Below are 22,571 nucleotides of genomic sequence, written 5' to 3' on the forward strand. Positions count from 1 at the left end.
GATAGAGCACCAGCCCTGGAGTCAGGAGGACCTGAGTTCAAATGCGGCCTCAGACATTTGACACTTACTAGGTGTGTGACCCTGGGCAAGTCACTTAACCCCAATTGCCTTGTCAAAAAGCAAAAAAAGAAATAAAAGAATGAAGGTGGTGAAAGAGAAAGGCCTAGAAGGAAGAAGAGAAAAGAGAAACTAGGCATCTTTTAGATTTTTAAAAAATATTCATATTTATAACTTCTTCCATTAAGAAATTAGTAAAGACAAAAAAGAAAAAAGGTACTATTTAACATATTAAAATGTATACGTAACTTTCTTTTTTGTTTTTATTTTTACAAATTTAGAAAGCATATGCCTATGCTGATGAAGATGAATGTAGACCATCAAATGATTGTTTACTTATCTATGATATTGAAGGGGTTGGCTCTTCTGCTGGCTCCATTGGCTGTTGTAGTTTCATTGGAGAAGATGAGGATGACAGCTACTTAGACACCTTGGGGCCGAAATTTAAGAAATTGGCAGATATCAGCCTGGGAAAAGAAGTTGATTCCTATCCAGATGTTGATCACACTTGGCCACCAGAGAACACCGAACCCAGTTGTCCTCCCCAGGGAAATGATATTGGACACCCACCAATGTCTCCGCATTTTAGTACCACCAAAGTTGTTTCGGAGAGCACCTATCCCTCTGGGCCTGGTGTTCATCATCCTATGCCTATAACTGATCCTCTGGGTTATGGAAATGTTACAGTGACTGAGTCATATACCACCACTGGGTCCCTGCAGCCCACGGTACATATTCATGATCCCCGGCATGGCTCCAATGTTGTGGTAACAGAGAGGGTGGTAGGACCCATCTCTGGTTCAGATCTCCACGGAATGTTAGATCTAACTGATTTCAGAGAAGGGTCCAATGTTGTAGTGACAGAGAGGGTAATTGCACCAAATTCAAGACTACCTACCTCCCTGAGTATCCCTGACCCCAGAGATACATCAAATGTGGTAGTGACTGAAAGAGTAATTAGACCAACTTCTGGCCTAATGGGCAATCTAAGTATTCATCCTGACTTATCCAATGCCCATAATGTGGTTGTTACAGAGAGAGTTGTCTCTGGCAGTGGAGTAACTGGGATTAGTGGTGGTGGTGTTAGTGGTATGGTTGGCAGCAATGTGAGCAGAAGTGCCATTAGCATGAGTGGGGCAGGTGTTAGCATGAATGGAGGTGGAATAGGCTTGAGTGGATCTGGCATAAGTGGGGGTGGCATTGAAATGAGCAGCCTGGGAGGTGGGGGAGGTGGCTTGAGCATAGGTCTGAACAGCAGTGGCCTGAGTGGCAGTTCTACACTTGGCCATGTGAGGAATTCTGATCATTTTAACCAGACCATTGGATCAGCCTCCCCTAGTACAACTCGAAGCCGGATCACAAAGTACAGTACCCTACAATATTCTAAGTAGTGAATGTATCTGAACCTTTTCCTGTGGCAATCATGACCAAAATTTAGCTATTTCGCCCCACACCAAAATAGCATATCAGGATTATTTAGGACACACATCTAAATGCTAAAGTTATACTGAAGTATAATGGGGTGACCCTAAAGTATCACAACATGAGAGAAAGATCCTGTGGCACTGTTATCAGGAAAACCTCTCCTGGGTACAATTCAGTCATTTCTTCTATTAGTGCTAATGAAAAGCTGAAAGTGGAATAAAGACATGAGGTAAATGTTGCATTTATTTATGTGTGGCTTGGGGTATGTTCCAAGTTGGGAGTAAAATAGGCCCATAGACATAGAATGTCATCTTCTTTGTGCTTGGGGTTTTCATTGGTTAGCTTGCTCTGGATTGAACTGTCTGCCACATTGCTCTGGTAAAAGGGCACATGTACCATGTTGATGCATTTGGGAAGAATTTGAATTGTGTACAAAGTACCATTTTGCTTTCATAGATAATATATATGAAAAAATATACCATGGACTGGAGTAAAAGTTAACCACTGCATGATTCTCTTGGACTTTATCAGATACTATTTTAAGAATTCCCTAAATCTCCCCATGTCAATGGTAAAAAGAACTTTAATTAAAAAATAGCCCCCCAAAAGGAAAAACTGCATAAGAAAGTGACTATAAGAAGACAATGTTTCAGGGCAAACCTGCCCATCTTGCTGGAATATAGGACAAAGAGAAGTCTACAAGGCACCCTAGGACTTGGTGTAATTCCCTCCAAGGTCCTCAGAGCCATCAGCACTCTAAGAACAACAACAAAAAAGCGTTATATTTCCTGGCTGGTGATGAACAGCAAGAATGGACCTGATTTCCTCTGTAAACTCTGACTATAATAGTGGTGAAGGCTACAGAGTAATGGAGCCAAAAGATTCAAGATATACACCTTTCTTTAATTCATTCTCCTATCCACCACTATTTGTGATTACAATAGAAACAATGAACAAAGAAACAAACAAATCTACTAGGAAAACTGCTTGTGCAGATCGAAAGAAGTCACAATTGCTATTGCCACTCAGAGCTAATTCACCTTTGTAATCAGTGACTTTGCACTAGATTATCTCTTAAATATCATTTTCAGCAAGCGTTATTCATGCATATCCAGTCCTTTATACCTGTCTCGCACCACAATTTAGTTAACAGGGCTGAGAAAAATAGAATGCTCACAAACACATCTTTTGGGAGGCAAGGGGAGTACTGTGGGAATTCCCAAGGGGACCTAGTTTGATACAAGGAAAATGTTAAATGGGGCACAATTAGAATGGAACTTTTCTGTACAGCATTTGCTTATAATGTCGGTGGCTTTAACTGAGCTTCAGGTCTCTCTCTGCCTTCTGCTCTCTGCCTTTTTGAAGGGTTTGACAAGGAACTTAAACTGTTGTCCTTTTTGTGTTAGCAAGAATATAATAGCACTGAACAAATCCCCCTCCCTAACCCCCAATGCGGAATATTTTATTCTCAATCACATTACTCAGACATCATTGGTTTGACTTCTGGTCACTTCTTGGTCTATCTTACATGCTCCATTTTTTTTAGTTATTTTCCAAATGTTGACATGTGCTAGTTTTATCCAGATACAAAGCAAAGGTCAGCAACGTCTTGTTTTTTGTTAAATTGTTTATGTATGGTTGCTATATACTTTGTTATGTAGTCATAATTTCTAAAGTCTAACTAATAAAAAATCAAAATTAATATTCTGTGCTTTGAGAAATATAATTTTGAGAAATGTATCATATTTCTATATGATAAAGATATGTTTTCTCTAAATGCTCATATGTCTTGGAATTGTTCCCAGTGAAGTAAAATTGAGTGTGCTAAAAAAAAATTAAGTTATTATGCACTAGACTTGTGAATAAAATTCTTCATTTAGCTTTGTTTTCCTAGCACACAAAATAAACAAGATGCCGTGCTTATTCGTTCCTTAAAAATACCAGGAATGGAGATCCAGTTTCCAATACTGGTCAGAAGTGATTTTTTAAAAATTTAATCTCAATTATTATTATTTGCTATTTTTCCTACTATGGATATCTCACCTAAAAAAATACATTTAGAATTAAAATAAACCAACTGAAATAATTTTATTTGAACTCTGTCCACTATGGAAAGTACATCCTAGAAACTCAAGGGGCACAGTCAGTGAATCAATAAATTTTATTAAGCACTTGCCTCCAGAGAAATAGACACTATGCTAAGTGCTACAGACAGAAAGACTGAAAACCTCTCAAGGAGTTCACAGTCTAATGGGGGAGAAAACATGCAAGCAGCTATGTGATAAGCTAGAGATAATCAAGAGAGGGGAGGCATTCGAATCAAGGGGCATCAGAAAAGGCTTCCTGTCAAAGGTGAGATTTTGCCTGGGACTTGAAGGAAGCCAGAAGGTGATGAGGAGGAAGAGGATTTTAGGAATGGGAGGGACAACTGAAAATGCCTAAAGAAGGGAGTCTTTGTTCAAAGAGCAGCAAAGAGGTTAATGCCACTAGATAACAGAGTACATGGAAGCGTGGAAGGTATAAGGAGACCAGGAAGTTAGGGGAAGGGGCCACATTATGAAGGGTTCTAAAAGCCAGAGTATTTTTTTTTTACATAAATAGGGAGCTGCTGGAATTTATTGAGTAGGGGGAGGGCGGGGAGAGGAGGGAGAGTGACATGAATGTCACCTGCACTTTAGGAAGATCAGTTTGACAGCTTAATAGAGAGTAGACTGGAGTAGAAAGAGATTTGTGGCAGGCACACCAACCAAAGACATCAAATACAATAAAAATCACCCCAGAGAACTTTCTTTGCATTTCCTTTCTATTCTTCCCCTCACATTTGATTCAGTAATAGCTAATGGGTAGACTCCTTAGTCAGTCAGGTATCAAGCACTGATTTAGTGCTCAATGTATGAGAAGAGTTCTCCTTTAGGAGCAGGGTGAAATAGAAAGAAATCCACCTGAATCCAATCCATCATCATGCATCCAGATAATTTAGCACAAGTCATAAGTCATCTCCATAGAGCGTTCTTATAAATAGAGAGTGTGGCTGGTCTTTGAAGAATTGGTGGGGGGGAGAAGAAAATCTATCTATACAGATCATCTACCCTATGGGATGTTTTCCCCTTAGTAAAAAAGGGTTATGGTCACAGGAAATATAAGGGGCCCTTTCCTTGGTTTTAAAACTGAAAAGGCCTTAGGGATCATGTGGTCTAATCCCCTGGTTCGACATATAAGGAAAGTGAGATTCAGATTAAGTGACTGGTAGAAGGTGACAAAGTAAGTAGCAGAGAACAGCATTGCTTATCTTTAATCCTGTTAGAAGTATAGTCCCCAAAAGTTAACTAAGTAGGCTCTCAAATTAGATTCCCTTTTCTAGCCTACATATATTTGTTCTTACTTTTTTAAGTCTTGAAAAGTTTTGAGTTATATTTATGACCATTAGCAGCTTTGCTAACAATAATTTTTTTAATAGTTCTGGGTTCCAATTTTTATCTTTCTTTCCCTCCCTACCCTTCCCGCTCCCTGAGTCAGCAAACAATCAGATATAGGTTATACATGTAGGATTATGCAAAACATTACCATATTTGTCATTTTGTACAAGGAAACTTGATTAAAAGAGAAAAAAATGAAAGAAAGTAAAAAAATAGCATGCTTCTAGATAGATAGATAGATAGATAGATAGATAGATAGATAGATAGATAGATAGATAGATTTATGTGTTATGGGCACAGAGCACCCCAGAAGTTCTCTGGGGTACATCAAAGAACCTTCTCCTTGAGAAACTAAACCAAAGGATAGACACACCTAAAGAGGTAAGTGGAACCAGATCGCAATGGAGCTAGCTTTGGGACCAGGACCCTTCATTCTAGTCTCCCTCACCCCTGGGGAGATAAGATTAGGTGTGGCTGCTGCCTTTGTGGCCTGAGGAGGAGAGAGATGGTTTGAGAAATCCACAGCCACCCCTCACCCAACTCCTTCAGCCACTACCAGTGGGGGATGGTCCTTCCTCAATAGGGCAACTTTCCATAATCAGACAATCACTTCATTGGACCACCATCAAACCTCTATAAAAGTATCTGCCTGTCTCCTGCTCAAGGTATCTCAGAGTCATGCTCTTTGCCATGCCTTTCTCCCCATGAGAAGAAATCAAAGGATTTCTCTCTTGGTTTCCCTTCCCCAGCCCTTAAATAAAATTGGATTTGTGTGCAAGGGGGTGTAATTCTTTAAAGAAGAATTCCTAAGAGCCCCAATCTGAACCCCAAACCCAAACCCCTACCCTATTTCCCCATAACACATGTATGTATGTGTGTCTAATGATAGTCATCTCTAGGACTGGAGGGAAGGGGAGAAGTATTAAAAATCCATAACAGAATAAGGTAAAATTCAGATGGAAGCATAGAAAATAGAGTAGCTTTGAAAGTGTACTTACTGTATAGAATTTTAGAGTATAGTACTTATTATATTTTTTTCAAAAAAGCAATGTGAAATAGCAGTTCTTAATTTTATAGTGAATCTCTTCATCTTGTGCTGTTTACATGGAAATGTTCTCTTTTATCTTTTTGTATTTAGGTTCAAAATAAATAAAAAGAAAAATCAAAGCTACAAAAAAAATAGCATGCTTCAGTCTGTTCCATCAATATCAGTTCTTTCTTTGGAGGTGGATAGTATGTTTCATCAATAGTCCTTTGAGATTGTCTTGAATCATTGTAAATAGTTGTAAACATTCAAGTCAATCACTTTAAACTATATGTGTATGTGTGTATACACACACAAACACACACGCATATTTTCTATTAGTCTTTTGAGGAAAGTATTATTCTTCTACCTCTCAGTTTTATGCTAAGTCATCTGTTTATCAGTTCTTAGGCACAGGACAAAATCAATTTATGATGAAAAGAAAGAGTATTTCAGACTAGTATCAGAAGTTCACGTTAAATTGCAGACATTCCTTTCCATTTAAGCTACAAAAGGAGAGAGGCTGGGGTGAGGAGGGCAAAGCATAATAAAAAACTTTCGAAGTAAAAATTAGTGTAAGTTCCTTGATATTGAGCAAAATAAGATTTTTAACATTAACTATGACGTTGAATTCTAATTCTCTGCATATCAATTAGTCACTCTAAAAGATAGAGATATAGGATGTAACTAGTTATTGTTTTACTGGTTTTGTATTGTTCTCTCTACAGGATGCCATTTCCTAAACATGATCTAAATTTTGTCTTTGTCAGGCTGTCCATTTTGGGGTTTTTTTAATGAATTTGTTTAGGATGACTTTTAGAATGCAGTGAAAAAAAATTAAACTTACATCTGCTCTAACACTTGAATTCTCACTCTTGATTCAGTAAGAAAATGAACCTTTTAAATGGCATATGCAATTGATCTCTTACAATTCATTTATGACACTGTAAAAGATTTATTATTTCCATAGTTAGCCAGGGCATTTTCCTGATATACTTACAGATTTATTTCTCAACGACCTCAATGGGAATTCAAGGACTTGTAGAAATTACAGAGTGAGATGTTCATTAGCTGTTTGGCAAAGGCCTTTGAAATCCTTTTTAAAGCAAAATATTTAGCTAATTTTTTGTGAGAGTCGGCATGGTATGTTTGATAAAGAACCCCAATTAGAGACTGGAAGAACAGCTCTAGTCCTGGCTCCATGACCCTGGTCACATGGCTTAGGCCTACTCTAGCAACTCTCTAAGGATTTTAAATTGCAGAGCAAGTACAAATCTGGCTTGATAGAGTTTCTCCCCTTGGGAGTTCCCTACAATGAAATCTCATAGGTCCTTTCCAAAATAAACTAATAATGGAAGCACTTAGATACTTGGCAGGATCTGTTATTAGCTTCCATATTCCCTCCAGTGATGCAGAGTACAATCTATCCATGCTTTCCCAGCCTATAATCATAATTCTTGTCTATGGACTCCTGATAATCCTCTAAGGAAAACCCTTCAACATGCTGGTGGCCTTGCACTAGAGCTCAAATCTCTTGACACTTTATGGATAATAATGGAAAATATAGGCTCTTTTTCTGTTATCTCTTGTTCTCCCTACATGATTAGTCCATCTTCTTTTCAGGTCATATTAAGCTAAGTATTACCTTTCTTTTCTTTTGTCCTAATATTCTCTACTAGTGCCTCAGCACATAACAGATGCTCAGTATTTGTTGAGTTTAATTGATTTGATACCAATTTAAGTACTTTTACTAAGTCTCATTGTACTAGAATATGCCAGTACATCTAGGGAGGGATATTCCAAGTCTCAGATTGTTTGAGCTATTACAGTTTGCTTTTAGGCATTTCTCAAATGAGTTAGAGACAATAAATGATCAGGCTGTTCAACTGTTTACTCTTTCCTTCCCACTGAAATGATTATTCACCAATTTCAATCATATAATTATTGATTTTAAACTTCGTTTTCTTTTGCTAACTACTCAGTGTTTCACTGTTCTTTAATTACTTAGGGGATTTTTAAACTTAATAACATTTTTCAAGCTTCAACATAAAGTTCAACTTGGTTATCCTCATCATCGATGCCTCAGTGTTCTCTAGACTTTTTAAGTCAAGTTTGCTTGCAATTTTAAAAGTTAGTTTGCGGGGCAGCTAGGTGGCCCAGTGGATAGAGCGCCGGCCCTGGAGTCAGGAGTACCTGAGTTCAAATCCGGCCTCAGACACTTAACACTTACTAGCTGTGTGACCTTGGGCAAGTCACTTAACCCCTATTGCCTCACCAAAAAAAAAAAAAAAGTTAGTTTGCAATTTCCAAAGAGTTTATAGCAATAAAAATAATCAGTACAGACCTCTTGGGTTTTTGTTATGATTTATAGAATCCTAGGCTTTCAGGACTGGAAAGAACCCTTACTGATCATTAACCCCATTTCCCGTGACCTATCTCCAATATACCTCTTCCACCTATGGTAGTAGACTTCATCCTCACTCCTTAACCTGCTGGTTATCCACATCATCTATGCCTCAGTGTTCTCTAGACTTAGAAACTTCTACTCATTGATCCTAGTTCTGCCCTTGAGAGTAAAGTAGAGTCTGTTTTTTCTCAAGATTATCTTTCAAATACTCTTATCCCTCCTAAATCTCTCTTCCAGAGAAAATAGCTCCACTTCCACCAACCAGCTCTCATATGGCATAATCTCAAAGCCCCTCACCAACTTAGATTCTTCTTTCTTTTGGATATTCTCCATTTTTGTAATTCTTACCCAGAACTGAACAAAATACTCCAAATGTGATCTGATCAGGTCACATCCCTGATTGTGGACACTATGCCCTTCTGACCCACGGGGTAATGTAGAATCATATGATAGCTAAAGGTGGGTTACAACTGTTTTTCTAATTATGATTAGAAAAAGAAGTAATACCTACAAGAAGTAATATATAAAAGATCATCCAGGAAATGTATGAATAAAAAAAGTATAGAGGATAGTCAAAGAGTGAAAATGAGGGATGATGGAGACACACCCCAGGTGTTACATTGGTAGCAACTGGTAGTCATAAAATGAAAATCTCAAGGATAACTCCCAGACTTTTATATAGATCTTTACAAAGGAAATTATCTATATATGTATCTTACTATATTCTACCCAGTGTTTTAGCCAATTCTGGTCTCTCTCTTTTTTGTTTTTTTTGACTCTACTATTCAATGTCTTGGTAGTTACTTTTCATAGTTTTATGTTATTTTTCAATCTGATAAGTGTGCCATTGGTATGTATTGATAAGTATGCCATTAAGACAGCTGATAAGCTGTGACACCAGGCAAATCACTTAACCCCTTTTTGCCTCAGCTTCTTCATCTGTAAAATGCGGAAAAGAATAAAACCTACCTCACAGGGTTGTTGTGAAGATTAATTGAGATAATATTTCTATGAGAGGAGTGTTATCAACCTAATATTATCAACACACCTTCTCTTTTTGAGGTGGGGTACCCAAAACTGCTGAGGATGCAGACTAACAATAAGGGATTTGATAGATGTTTCAAAGGAATTTCCTAACCTCAAATCAGACAATTGGAAGGGGCTAAGGATCTTAAATGAAGGAAAGAGTTAATTCTAGTCCAGAGCCTTTGCTGCCTTCATTAGGTGTGCTTGTCATAGCCTCAGGCTACATGACCTCAGGCAAGGCTGGATGGAGTGCTGGACCTGGAGTCAGGAAGACCTGAGTTAAAATTTGGCCTCAGATACTTAGCCCTTCCTGGCAAGCTAAGATATTCCCAGCACACAGAGGCAGATAGCAACATATAGCTTTGAAGGGATGGCACAACCAAAGACCAGCAGATGGTAGCAAAGAGTAACTAACACCAGAGATCAATGGAAATGGGATGATGAAGTGCTTGGTGGAGTGAGTCTGACACCCAACAGAGAGTGTCTCCACCCAGTAAAGATGATGTGATATCCAATGGAGATACACAGCCTAGCAGAGGGAAGCAGAAAACCACACAATGACATCATCCAAGAACAGTGAAGGTTCTGTGGCATCAGATATACAAGGTACCATTTGTTTCCTGGTTTTGGAAAATTTGAATAGCATTTGTCCTTCTTCAGACTTGAAATACCTCTTTCTTTCCCCAAGATCTTTCAAAGATCACTATTGTCAGGATCCCCATGCCAAGACCACCTCTCTTTTTAGTCTTCTCTTTTTACTATTAAAAGACACCCTATTTTCTACACCAGTACCAGCAGAGCTTTAATACCCCACCCCCCACCCCCGCCCTGCCCCGGGCCAACTGCTCAGTCCTCTCACTAGACTGTGAGCTTAGTTCCATACAGAACTGTTACTGCAGCTGATTCAGAGGCTCTGGGGGTCTCTTTCCCTGGCGAGGCCTTCCTGGGACTGGATCTGTGTCAGCATGACCTCAGGGTTGGGCTCTACTCCCACACCGGCATAGCAGCCCCCTCCAGCCAACCTGCTAAGATGTCTTTGGCTGGAAAATGGTCTCAGCCCATTCTTTTATGGGTTCTGCTGCTCCAGGAATTGTCCTATGGCATTATTTGGAGGGTTTTTGGAGTGATTATGTAGTTAGTTCTGAGAGCTTACAGCCTTTCCTCTGCTATCTTGACTCTGCCCAGAAAATCTCAATGTATCAGGAGTTCTAAAACTTGTGTCCATTAATTTCTTTTTTATATTGATAACTATATGTCCTTTGTATTTCCTTTCTATTTTTCTTTATTTTTGTGCATTTAAATACATTATTCTAAGAAGGAGTTCATAAGATTTACCAGACCATATATGGGTTGTAGCATTTTTCTAATTATGACCCACAGACAAGAAGTAATATTTTTAAAAAATATTAAGAATCCCTATGCTACAATCTTCATTCATCCTACCTTTTTTCTACCAGCACAGAATGAAGTAGTCCTCCCCCCAAAGGTTAACTCTTCCATAGATGTCTTGATATTATTCCCTCCCATCTCTTTCAGGGGATTGCCCCATTAACCATTCATTTTCTCCCTTATCTTCAATTTCTCACTATCTACTAGCACTATTCACTGGTTACAATAGTTCTCAGGTCTTTCCAGCCTTTAAAAAATGATAAAACTTTTCTTTATCCTATTGTACCCTCAAGCTAACATCCTATATTTCTCTTCCCTTTTACTGATAAATTTCTGCAAGAGCTATTTACTCTTACTGACCTCATTTCTCACCCCCTACTCACTCCTCTACACCTTTCTCTATGTCTTCTGACAACTATAACCTAGATCTCTATATAGTTATCATAAATATCTCAAATGCTATATCCTACAGGGTTTTTTTTTCTGGATCTTCAGCCTCTGCCTTTATAAATAGGCAAAGCTGGGGGGGCAGCTAGGTAGTGAAGTGGATAAAGCATCGGCCCTGGATTCAGAAGGACCTGAGTTCAAATCCAGCCTCAGACACTTGACACTTAACTAGCTGTGTGACCCTGGGCAAGTCACTTAACCCTCATTGCCCTACAAAAAATAAACAAACAAACAAATAAATAAGCAAAGCTTTCTGAAGTTTGAGAGTTCCTGATTCTGTTAACCATTTCTTCCTCCAATATAATCTCTCTTTTCTTGACCTCTGTAACAGTGCTCTCTACAGGATTTTCTACCAGTCTAATCATTCCTCGAGCTTCTTTGCTGATTCATCATTTATTTCACAGCCCTTCTGTGTGGATATCCCCCATAGCGTTTATTCTGGGGCCTGTCTATTTACCGTCTCTTCTAGGGCAATCTCAATCATTCCCTTGGGTGCAAATACCACCTTTACTCAGTTCACTCATAAATCAACATGCTCAGTCCTAGTCATTCCCCTGGGCTTCAGCATCTGTTGTCCAGTGGACACATCCACCTAGATTTTCTATCAAGATATAAAACTCAAGATAGAAAAAAATTGAATTCCCCAATAAATAAACCCACCAAACTTCTTTATTTCTATGGAAAGCACCACAATCCTCTTCATTTCCACAAGCTTGGAAACATCTACCCCTTCCCCAACATCCATTTGCATTATTAATTCTGTTAATGCTACTTCTGTAATCCCTCTCACATTCATATACTTTCAACTCAGTCACCACTCAAGTCAGGCCATTATCACATCTCACCTGGACTATCTTAATACTCTCCTAATTAGTCTCCTTAAATCAAGTTTCTCCATAACCCATCCAAAATTATGCCAAAATAACCTTCTTAACATACAAATATAAATATACCACTACCTGTCTTTCACTGGGCCCCTATAGTATCTAAGAAAAGAATGCAAACTCTTTAGGATGCAGTTTAAAGCCTTTCACAATCCAGTACCAATCTATGGCCAATGCAGAAACTTATTTTCATTAACTATTTATATTTTTACAAGGGTTTTGGTTTTCTTTATTTTTCTATGGAGGGAGTGGAAGGGAAGGAGAGAAAATGATGATTCCTAATTGCGTGGGAGCAGGGAGTGTGTGTGTGTGTGGGGTGTGGACAACCAAAACAATCTGCTGCCAATCTATCTTTCTAGTTTAATTTCTCCCTCACACATTCCAGCCAAAGAAGACTGTTAGCTGTTCATCCTTTCTTATTTCCACACATTCACATAGATGCCACTTCCCTTTCCCGCTTTCAGCCTGCAATGCACTCCCTCTTCATTTTTGCCTCTAAGAATTCTTGCCATCCTTTAAGGCTCAGATTTCTATAGCCTTCCCTTTCTTCCAGCTCAAAGTATAGAGCACATATGCCACTATCCTAACCCATAAATATTTCCAAATATAATTAGGGTGACATGACATATACACAGGAAAGTTAAATAATACAACGAAGAATGAACAATCTCTAATTTACCAACAGATTCAATTGCCAAGGTACATTGAGGTCTTTCAACTAGAAAATTTAGTCTAATAGAAACATCACTATTCTTAGTTATCAGGCTCCTGGGCTAGCTCATAGAAGCCTATCAAAGAATGTATATACTGTAAGCACAAGCCTAATAGCACTATAGAATCTAGCCACCATGTGCTGTGGTGCTTCCATGGGAAAAGGCCTTTAGCATTCTAACTGAGTGGGACCTCATCCTCAAAGCCAGCCCAGCCAATAGGAATGAGAATTTCCCCTCCTCTGAATCTCACCTTTTTCTAAGCAATGACAGTGGGACTTCCTCCAAACTACAGGTGGTGGCTGCTATGGCCCAGAACAGGAGGTGCAGAATGATAGGGATAAGGAGCCAAAGGATTAGGATTTGTGGGTGGCCACGAACATCTGTTACGAGAGCCCAGTGGAGAAGCTTCACCTGTTACCCCATTTCCTATTTTCCTAAGGTCCCAGATGTTAGCCCACTTGTTTCTGCTGCCACTATCTGCTTCCTCCTAGATTTGTAGAATCATAGATTTAGAACTCAAAGGGATTTTAGAGATTATCTAAGCCAATCCTCTCATTTTACAAATAAGGAGGTTGAGACCCAGGCATGTTGAATGACTTATTCATGGTCAACCTGATGGTAAATGGTAAAACCTACCAACTAAGTTTTCTGTCCTTTTTGTGGTAAACTTCTGGAGGAAAAGTGAATCCTCACAGTTTCACCCCTATTCTTTGGTCCCTGAAGTAAACACTCAGCCCACTTGAAGTTTTCTTAAAAAAAAAAAAAGTTCTCCACTTCACCAAAAGTTCCATGAAGGAACCAATCTTATCTTAAATTTGTGACTTTCCCCAACACATAGTTGAGTACTCTACACAGAGGAGAGGCTTAATACCTTTTAAACTGAACTGGATTTTACTTCCAGTAATGGTGGGGACTATATTAAGGTAAAAATAACAAAGGAGAAAAATGTTTTAATATTTCGAGAGGGCTCAAAATCTCACAATCAGAATTTTCCCAAGATTTATTAGAATATAAATTTAACTATTCCTTAATCTTTTTTTTTTTGGTGAGGCAATTGGGGTTAAGTGACTTGCCCAGGGTCACACAGCTAGTAAGTGTTAAGTGTCTGAGGCTGGATTTGAACTCAGGTGCTCCTGACCCCAGGGCTGGTACTCTATCCACTGTGCTACCTAGCTGCCCCCTTAATCTTTATTAACATATCCTCCCTCCATAATCATATTTTTAACTTCATAGCACCTGATATCTTTGTGATTTTTTTGCATTTGCAAGGCCAGCAAATGCCATAGAAGTTCAGAGAAGGGAAAAGTTTTGATGGTAAACATTTTTTGAGCAGATGGGACTCTGGCTGTGCCTTGATGACGAAGTAGAATTTGGATAGAATTAGAGAAGATGAGAAAATATTTCAATGGAGGAAACAGCATGGTCAAAGTCACAAGGGTAAAAATAAATATAGAATGTTCACAGAACCATTCTATCCATAATAGAAGCTCAAATGGGGGGATAGAGAAGCATAAAACTGGAGTGGTAAATTGAATATGTTATAAAAGTCCTTGAAAGATATTCTGAGGAATCTAGACTCTACTGTTAGATTGTTGTTGTTTTTTGTCCTTTGTTCTCTAAGAGGACCATGACAGTAGGGTGATGTCATGACTTGAACTGTATTGGATTTAAGTGAAGGAGGGCTGTACAAGATCACCAACCTCACTCTCTCCTCCTGAACCATCTGGGTCCAGTGGCACGCTATATGCCAGGATGAATGGAGATGGTCCCAAACGTTTAAGGTAATTGGGGTTAAGTAACTTACTCAGGGTCATACAGCTAAAAAGTGTCTTAGGTGAGATTTGAACTCAGGTTCTCCTGACTCCAAGACCAGTGCTCTATGCACTGTGCCACCTAGCTACCCCTACAGTTAGATAATGAGGAGCTACAGAAGTCTTCTAAGGAGGGTTATAGTTACTGATAAAAAGCATGCTTTTTAAATATTTCAGCAGCGCTGTACATAATGAATTGGAGTTGGGTGAGAGCATAGGCATGTAGACCAGTTAGAAAGTAGTTGTAGATAGGGGCAGCTAGGTGGTGCAGTGCATGGAGCACCAATCCTGGAGTCAGGAGGACCTGAGTTCAAATCTAGTCTCAGACACTTGTCACTTCCTAGCTGCGTGACCCTGGGCAAGTCACTTAACCCTCACTGCCCTGCAAAAAAAAAAGTAGTTGTAGTAATTGAGATGTGAAGTGATAGGGCCCTGACCTAAGTTGGTAACAGTAGAAATAGAAGAAAAGAGAAGGGTATGAGACTTAATCAAAAAGCAGAAACAAGACATGGTAATCGTATGGATGTGAGGGATACTGTTATTGTTGCTTGTCCTTTGTTCTTGAAGAGGACCATGATATCAGGAGGTGATGTCATGACTTGCAATGAATTGGATTTAAGTGAGAAAGGGCTGTGTAAAGTCACTAGCCTCACTCTCTCCTCCAGAGCCATCTAAGTCCAGTGGCAAGATATACATCAGGATGATTGGAGATGGGCCTAGAAATTTTTAAGGCAATTGGGGTTAAGTGACTTGCGTAGGGACAAGCAATTAGTAAGTGTCTGAGTCCAGATTTGAACTCAGATCTTCCTAACTCCAGAGCTAGTATTTTATCTACTATGCCACCTAGCTTCCCCTGTGAGGGATGAAGACAAGGAAACCACAATGTTGCTATCCTGGGAGACTGAAGAAAAGTAATATCATTTAATCAACAAGCATTTTTTTTAAAACCTATACATGCCAGGCCCTAGACACAAGGGATGCAGATGCAAAAGTGAAAAATTCCTGTCCTGAAGGAGCTTGTATTCTATTTGAGGAGGTAGTTGGTTGTTGCTGCTGCTGCTGCTGTTGTTGTTGTTGTTGGAAGTAAAGTAGGGAGATAATGGTCATTTCTGGACATACTGAATTTTAAGTGATAAGACATCAATGTGGAAATGTCTAGTAGATAAATATAAGACTATGGCTTAGACAACAGTTCAAGAACAGAGATAGAGACTTGAAAGTTATTCACATAGGGAATCCAAGGGAATACACAAGCTCTCTTAAGAACAGAGAATTAAGGAAAAATGGACAGTGACCAGAGAGGAATACTGCTCTAGTTAGAAAGACAGTGGAATGGTTAAAGAAGTTAGAAACTTCTCTGACCACCAACTTCCTCATCTGCAAAATGAGTTCTCTCTGATGATGCCTAAAATCCCTGCCAGTCTAATATGACAAAAAAGGAAAATGACAAATGTTGGAGATGTGGGGAAACTGGAACACTAATACATTGTTGCTTGAGTTGTGAACTGATCCAATCATTCTAGTGAGCAATTTGGAACCCCAAAGGGGCTATAAAACTGTATATACCTTTTGATCTAGCAATAGCACTACTAGATCTATATCCCAAAGAGATCACAAAAAGGGGGAGAGGACTTACATGTACAAAGATATGTATAGCAGCTCTTTTTGTGGTGGCAAAGAATTGGAAATTGAGGGGATACTCATCAATTGGGGAATGGCTGAAACAAGTTGTGGTATATGAATGCAAAGGAATACTATTATGCTATGTGAAATGATTAGCAAGTAGATTTCATAAAAACCTCAAAAGACTTATATGAACTGATGCTGAGTGAAGTGAACAGAACCAGAAGAACTTTGTTCACAGAATCAACAACACTGTGTGATGATCAACTGTGATAGACTGAGCTCTTCTCAGCAATACAATGATCTAGGATAATTGCAAAAGATTTATGATGGAAAATACTCTCTGCATCCAGAAAAAGAACTACTTAGTCTGAATGCAGATCAAAGTATGCTATTTTCACTTTATTTGCTGTTGTTATTTTTTTCTTTCTTGTGATTTTTCCCTTTTGTTCTGATTCTTCTTTTACAACATGACTAATATGGAAATATGTATAACATGATTGTAACCTATATCTGACTGCTTGCCATCCTGGGAAAGGAGGAGGAGAGGGAAGGGAAGGATGGAGAAAATTTTGGGACTCAAAATCTAACAAAAATGAATGTTGAAAATAATCTTTATATGAAATTGGAAAATAAAATAAAATACTACTGAGAATATAAAAAGAAAGCAAGAGTGAGAAAAAACACCCTGCCAGTCTCAAAATCGAATGAGTCCACATGAAATAGAATAGTTTAATATCGTAGAAGCCAAGGGGGGAAAGTTTCAATAAGGAGAAGGTGGTCAAAAGCTTTGGAGATATCAAAGAGACACTGACCAAAAAAAGATTACCTTTTAATTCTGACTTCTTTAGGGGTTGATTGCTATTTTTTTAAACTGTGATATGCAATTAACCTACCCTTTCATAAAATGTGCTTGCAAGAATTGGAAATTGAGGGAATGCCCATCAATTGGGGAATGGCTAAACAAGTTGTGATATGTTAATGTAATGGAATACTATTGTGCTGTAAGAAACAATGAGCAGGCAGATTTCAGAGAAACCTGGAAGGACTTACATGAACTGATGCTGAGTGAGATGAGCAAAACCAGGAGAACATTGTACACAGTAACAGCAATATTGTGTGATGATCAACTGTGATAGACTTGGCTCTTCTCAGCAGTAAAATGATCCAAGACAATTTCAAAGAACACATGATAGAAAATCTTCTCCACATCCAGAAAAAAGAACTGTGGATTCTGAATGCAGATTGAACTATACTGTTTCTACTTTATGGCTGGTTTTTTTCTTTTTTGAAATTCTTCCCTTGTGTTCTGATTCTTCTTTCACAATATGACTAATGGGGGGCAGCTAGGTGGCACAGGGGCAGCTAGGTGGTGCAGTGGATAAAGCACTGGTCCTAGATTCAGGAGGACCTGAGTTCAAATCCAACCTCAGACACTTGATACTTACTAGCTGTGTAACCCTGGGTAAGTCACTTAACCCTCATTGCCCCACAAAAACACAATATGACTAATGCAGAAATATGTTTAATGTGATTGTAATGTATAACCTATATCAGATTGCTTGCTGTCTTGGGGGGGGCAAGGGAAGAGAGGGAGGGAGAAAAATTTGGAACTAAAAATCTTATGAAAACAAATGTTGAAAACTATCTTTACATGTAACTTGAAAACAATAAAATATTTTTACGATTAAATTAAAAAAGCAATAAACTGTGCTTGCCAAGAAACTGACAGTAGTTCCAAATAGCAAATATTCCATCAAAGAGTGATTTTTTTTAATGGGGAAGTTACTAGGTTCTGCTCACATGCTACAGATAGATGATTCAGATTAACCTGAAAAGGCAATATAAGACTGTAATCCTGTGATCTTATTCTGTCACATCCCTTCTAGCTGTAAATCTATGATTCTGTGACCTTATGTGGAATGTGATATGATTTGGGGATTCCAGGAAATCTTCCACTATTTTCCCCACTGTTCTGCCACACAGCTCTTAAAATCCCACCATTAGAGATTCATTCTTTTGAGGTCAAACATTGCTTCCAGAAAGTCCCCCTTTAAAATGTGGGCATTAAAATTAACTTCTGGGGGCAGCTAGGTGGTGCAATGGATAGAGCACTGGCCCTGGATTCAGGAGGTCCTGAGTTCAAATCCGACCTCAGACACTTGACACTTTTTTGGGTTCCTGACTTCACTGTGGTGGCGGCAGGGGACGAGACAGAGGAGTTGAGGAAAGATGCACATGGCCTGGTTTTCTGGCCCACCTCAATCTCCTCCACCCTTTCTACGTCACAGGACACAAGGATTCCCAGGTTGTAGGAATTCTGTTCTCAATCTTTCTCTTCTTTTACTATCTTCCAATAAACCCTTAAAAACCTAAACTCGTTTTATCAGTGATTTTAGTCAGTTTCCCCCAAAACTGGGGGAACAGATTAGGACCCACATTTAGAATTTTAAATTATACAGCTGTGTGACCTTAGGCAAGTCACTTAACCCCAATTGCCTCACCAAAAAACAAAACAAAATATTAACTCCTAAAACATGGTTCATTATTTTTAGGATTTAATCAGATTGTTTTGGATTTTATCAGACCACTGTCTTCTGGGGTCTGGAGAGCATGAGAGCATTGGAAAACTGGGGGAGAGTAAGAGGTATAGCTTTAATAGTGAGAGTTGGGGTTGGGGGGAACAGATCACAGCCAAGAGAGGAGGGCAATAGAAAAGGAAGTAGGAGGTACCAGACACAAACCACACTGACTTCACAATTTAACCTAACCCTGCCAGGGACACCAGGAACAATAAACAAAAATATATCAGATTGTGGAATCTGATGCCTGTCTTGATTGCCATGAACTTGAGCTCTGGATGAAGAGTCAGGTGATATTTCTCCATGACAGCCTCTGAGATTAAATCAAATTGCAAGTAGAATACCATGTGTGGCACAGATCGCAAAAGTACCATAGTGAATTCTCAACCTGATTCAATAGGTTATTTGCTAGTGTGTAAGTTTGATTTGGGCTATAAATTAAAATTATCCTTGTGTTATTAACACTAACTACCCTTAGAAAATTTTACCTTAATCCTTAATGCCTGCTACCACCCATTGGCTAGCCTGGTTTTCTATCTGCTGCCATAAATCAATTAGCTTCAATGAAGAGACAAGATGTTTATCTTTGGAGCCATTATCTCAAATTGTGCAGACAGACAAGTATTCAGAGCCACTACTCTAGGTCAAAAACAACATAAGCTTTATTGTTTACATGCCAGACCTTTTCTTCAGGCCTGTGGAAATGAAAGCCTTTGCATCTGCATCATCTCATGAAACAATTTGACAACCTAAGTTTAGGGCCATGAGTATTTTTTGTTCCTTTTTCCTTCTAACATCTAAATAGTCTTTCAAAAATAGTACTAGTCCTAGGGGCAGCTAGGTGGCGCAGTGGATAGAGCACTGGCCCTGGAGTCAGGAGTACCTGAGTTCAGATCCGGCCTCAGACACTTAACACTTACTAGCTGTGTGACCCTGGGCAAGTCACTTAACCCCAATTGCCTCACTAAAAAAAAAAAAAATAGTACTAGTCCTTAGAAAGCAAAAATCTATTACCAGACAAAGAAATCATAAAAAGAGAAAAGGACCCACGTGTACAAAAATATTTATAGCTGGTTTTTTGTGGTGGCAAAGAATTGGAAATTGAGGGGATGCCCATCAATTTGGGAATGGCTGAACAAGTTGTGGTACATGAATGGGACAGAATAAGATCACAGGATCACAGTCTTATGTTGCCTTTTCATGTTAATCTGAATCATCTATCTTTAGCATGTGAGAAGAACTTAGTAACTTCCCCATTAAAAAAAATCACTCTTTGATGGAATATTTGTTATTTGGAACTGTTATATGGACTGTTATTGTGCTGTAAGAAACAATAAGCAAGCAGATTTCAGGAAAACCTGGAAAGTCTTACATGAATTGATGCTAAGTGAAACATGCAGAACAAAGAGAACATTGTACACAGTATCAACAACATTGTGTGATGATCAACTATAATAGACTTAGTTCTTCTCAGCAATACAATGATCCAAGACAATTCCAAAGGACTCTGATGGAAAAATGCTCTCTACATCCAGAAAAAAGAACTAAGGAGTCTAAATGCAGATTGAAGTGTACTAGTTTCACATTTGTTGTTGCTTTGTTGTTGTTGTTGTTGTTGTTTCTTCTTTCTCATGGAATTTTTCCTTTTGTACTGACTCTTCCCTTACAACATGGCTAATGTTGAAATATGTTTAACATGATTGTAATGTATAACCTATATCAGATTGCTAGCTGGCCTTGGGAGGGGGGAGGCAATGGAGGGTGGGAGAACAATTTGGAACTCAAAATCTTACTAAAGTGAATTTTGAAAACTATCTTCACATGTAATCTGTAGATAGTTAAAGGTCTGGTAAAATGGGGGAGGAAGGATCTATTGCCAGATGCATCATCAATAGCATAGAAGAGTTCATCAAGAAGCATTGATTAAACATACTACTACTGTGTGCCAGGAACCATGCTTTGTTGTGGTTATGTTTCAGTCATTCCAGTCGTGTCCAACTCTTCATGACCCCATCTGGGGGTTTCCTGGCAAAGATACAGGAGTGGCTTGCCATTTCCTTCTCAGATCATTTTATAGATAAGGAAACTGAGACAACAAGGTAAAGTGACTTTCCTAGGGTCACATAATTAAGTAAAATGACTAAAGTAAAATTTGAACTCAGGTCTTCTTGACTCTCTTCCCTATACTCTATCTTCTGCACCAGGTAGCTACCCCAGCCTCTATGCTAGGCCCCAGGAATACAGAGACAAAAATAAAATGGTTCCTGCCCTTAAGAGGCTTATATTCTTTTATATTTTTAAGGTTTCTGCCAAAAAAAGTGACATTTGACATGCTAACTAAAAAGATATCTAAAAGGAATTGCAAAAATATTTGAAAAGTTGTCATGTAGAGAAAAAGAAGTTTATACTTGTTCTGCTTGTCGCAAGAGGAAAGAACTAGGAGAAGCTGTGAAAGATCAAGTTGGTAGAAGTTGCTAAAATATTAAGCTTTTCCTTGCTGTAAGGGGAAAACATTAACAAAAATCTGGAGAGGTCCAAAAGTGAAATGGATTGCTTCAGAAAATAATACCAACCCTCACAATGGAGGCTCTCAAAGATAAATGTGATAACAGCTAGCATAGTACTTGCTGGGATATTTTAGAAGGAATTTGTTGTCATGTACAGATTTGGGCCTTCCTTCCCAAGCTTAGATTCTGTGGAAATACACTTCAGTAATGGGATAATCCATGGACCCAAGTGGAAAAAGAATGAGTGGGGGGCAGCTAGATGGCGCAGTGGATAGAGCACCGGCCCTGGATTCAGGAGTACCTGAGTTTGAATCTGGCCTCAGACCTTTAACACTAGCTGTGTGACCCTGGGCAAGTCACTTAACCCCAATTGCCTCACCAAAAAAAAAAAAAAAAAAAAGAATGAGTGGACAATTCAGCATTCAATTATATAGTACTGTCACTTTGGGATAAAAGCAAAATGGTAGTCACTTAGCATTACCATGGAACATATATGCATGTGTCCCCTCAATATTTATGATAAAGGTCCTTGAGTATCTTTAAAAGACAGCAGTCTATATCAGAGAGTAAATGGGTCTGGGTTGATTGCTATGGAAAAAGTTGAATTGCCTTTTATTTTTCATTATACCCTGCTAATCTATTGATAGGAAGAAAAGTAGGGGAACCAGAACTTTTACTTAAATGGAAGAAAACAAAAATAGGTACAGATCTAATTGATGATTGGGTTGGGGGTGGGGAAGGGAGAGAGAATACTCTTTAAAAGTCTTCATACCAGAGTATTTTTAAATTACAGAGTAATCGTGGCACTAACTGATGCTGCTTCTTGCTTTCTTCTCTCTCATATAGTGAAATTCATGAAAGGTAATGTACATAGGATGTGACTGATTCCATTATAGTAAATTGTCAATAGGTATTTTGTTTATTCTGACTGTGCTGAAATTTTGGATACTGGTCACCAAAAGCTATGTAAATGCAGGATTATTCTTACAAATAATATTACTAACATTTCTTGAATCTAATGCTACTTAAATTGAAATGGAATTCACACATTCAAGAGACACTTTTTTTTTTAACTATTTGGGATACCATTCCTGAAACAAGTTAGGAAATGATTCCTGAGCTTGAGTGTTCTCACTAGTTAAGCACATCACATTACTGCAAACAATGGCAATGCTTTTGGGACAACTTCAGTTGATTATATTAAACATCTAGGAAAAGTTACAGATTCAATTCGATTCAACAAGATTTTATTACCCACTA

General features: G+C 38.6%; 1 protein-coding gene across 1 annotated transcript in view; it reads left to right on the top strand.

The window, feature by feature from the left end:
- DSG1 (desmoglein 1) overlaps nucleotides 1-1,448 on the top strand; it is a 31,976-nt gene extending 30,528 nt beyond the window's left edge. Inside the window, exon 13 of the mRNA XM_043993709.1 lies at nucleotides 339-1,448. Within this exon, the coding sequence (XP_043849644.1) occupies nucleotides 339-1,448 (1,110 nt within the window). The remainder of the gene's footprint in view (nucleotides 1-338) is intronic.
- Nucleotides 1,449-22,571: the final 21,123 nt, after the last annotated feature.

This window comes from Dromiciops gliroides, chromosome 1 (genome assembly GCF_019393635.1).
Source record: "Dromiciops gliroides isolate mDroGli1 chromosome 1, mDroGli1.pri, whole genome shotgun sequence".
NCBI classification, from domain to species: Eukaryota; Metazoa; Chordata; class Mammalia; order Microbiotheria; family Microbiotheriidae; genus Dromiciops; species Dromiciops gliroides.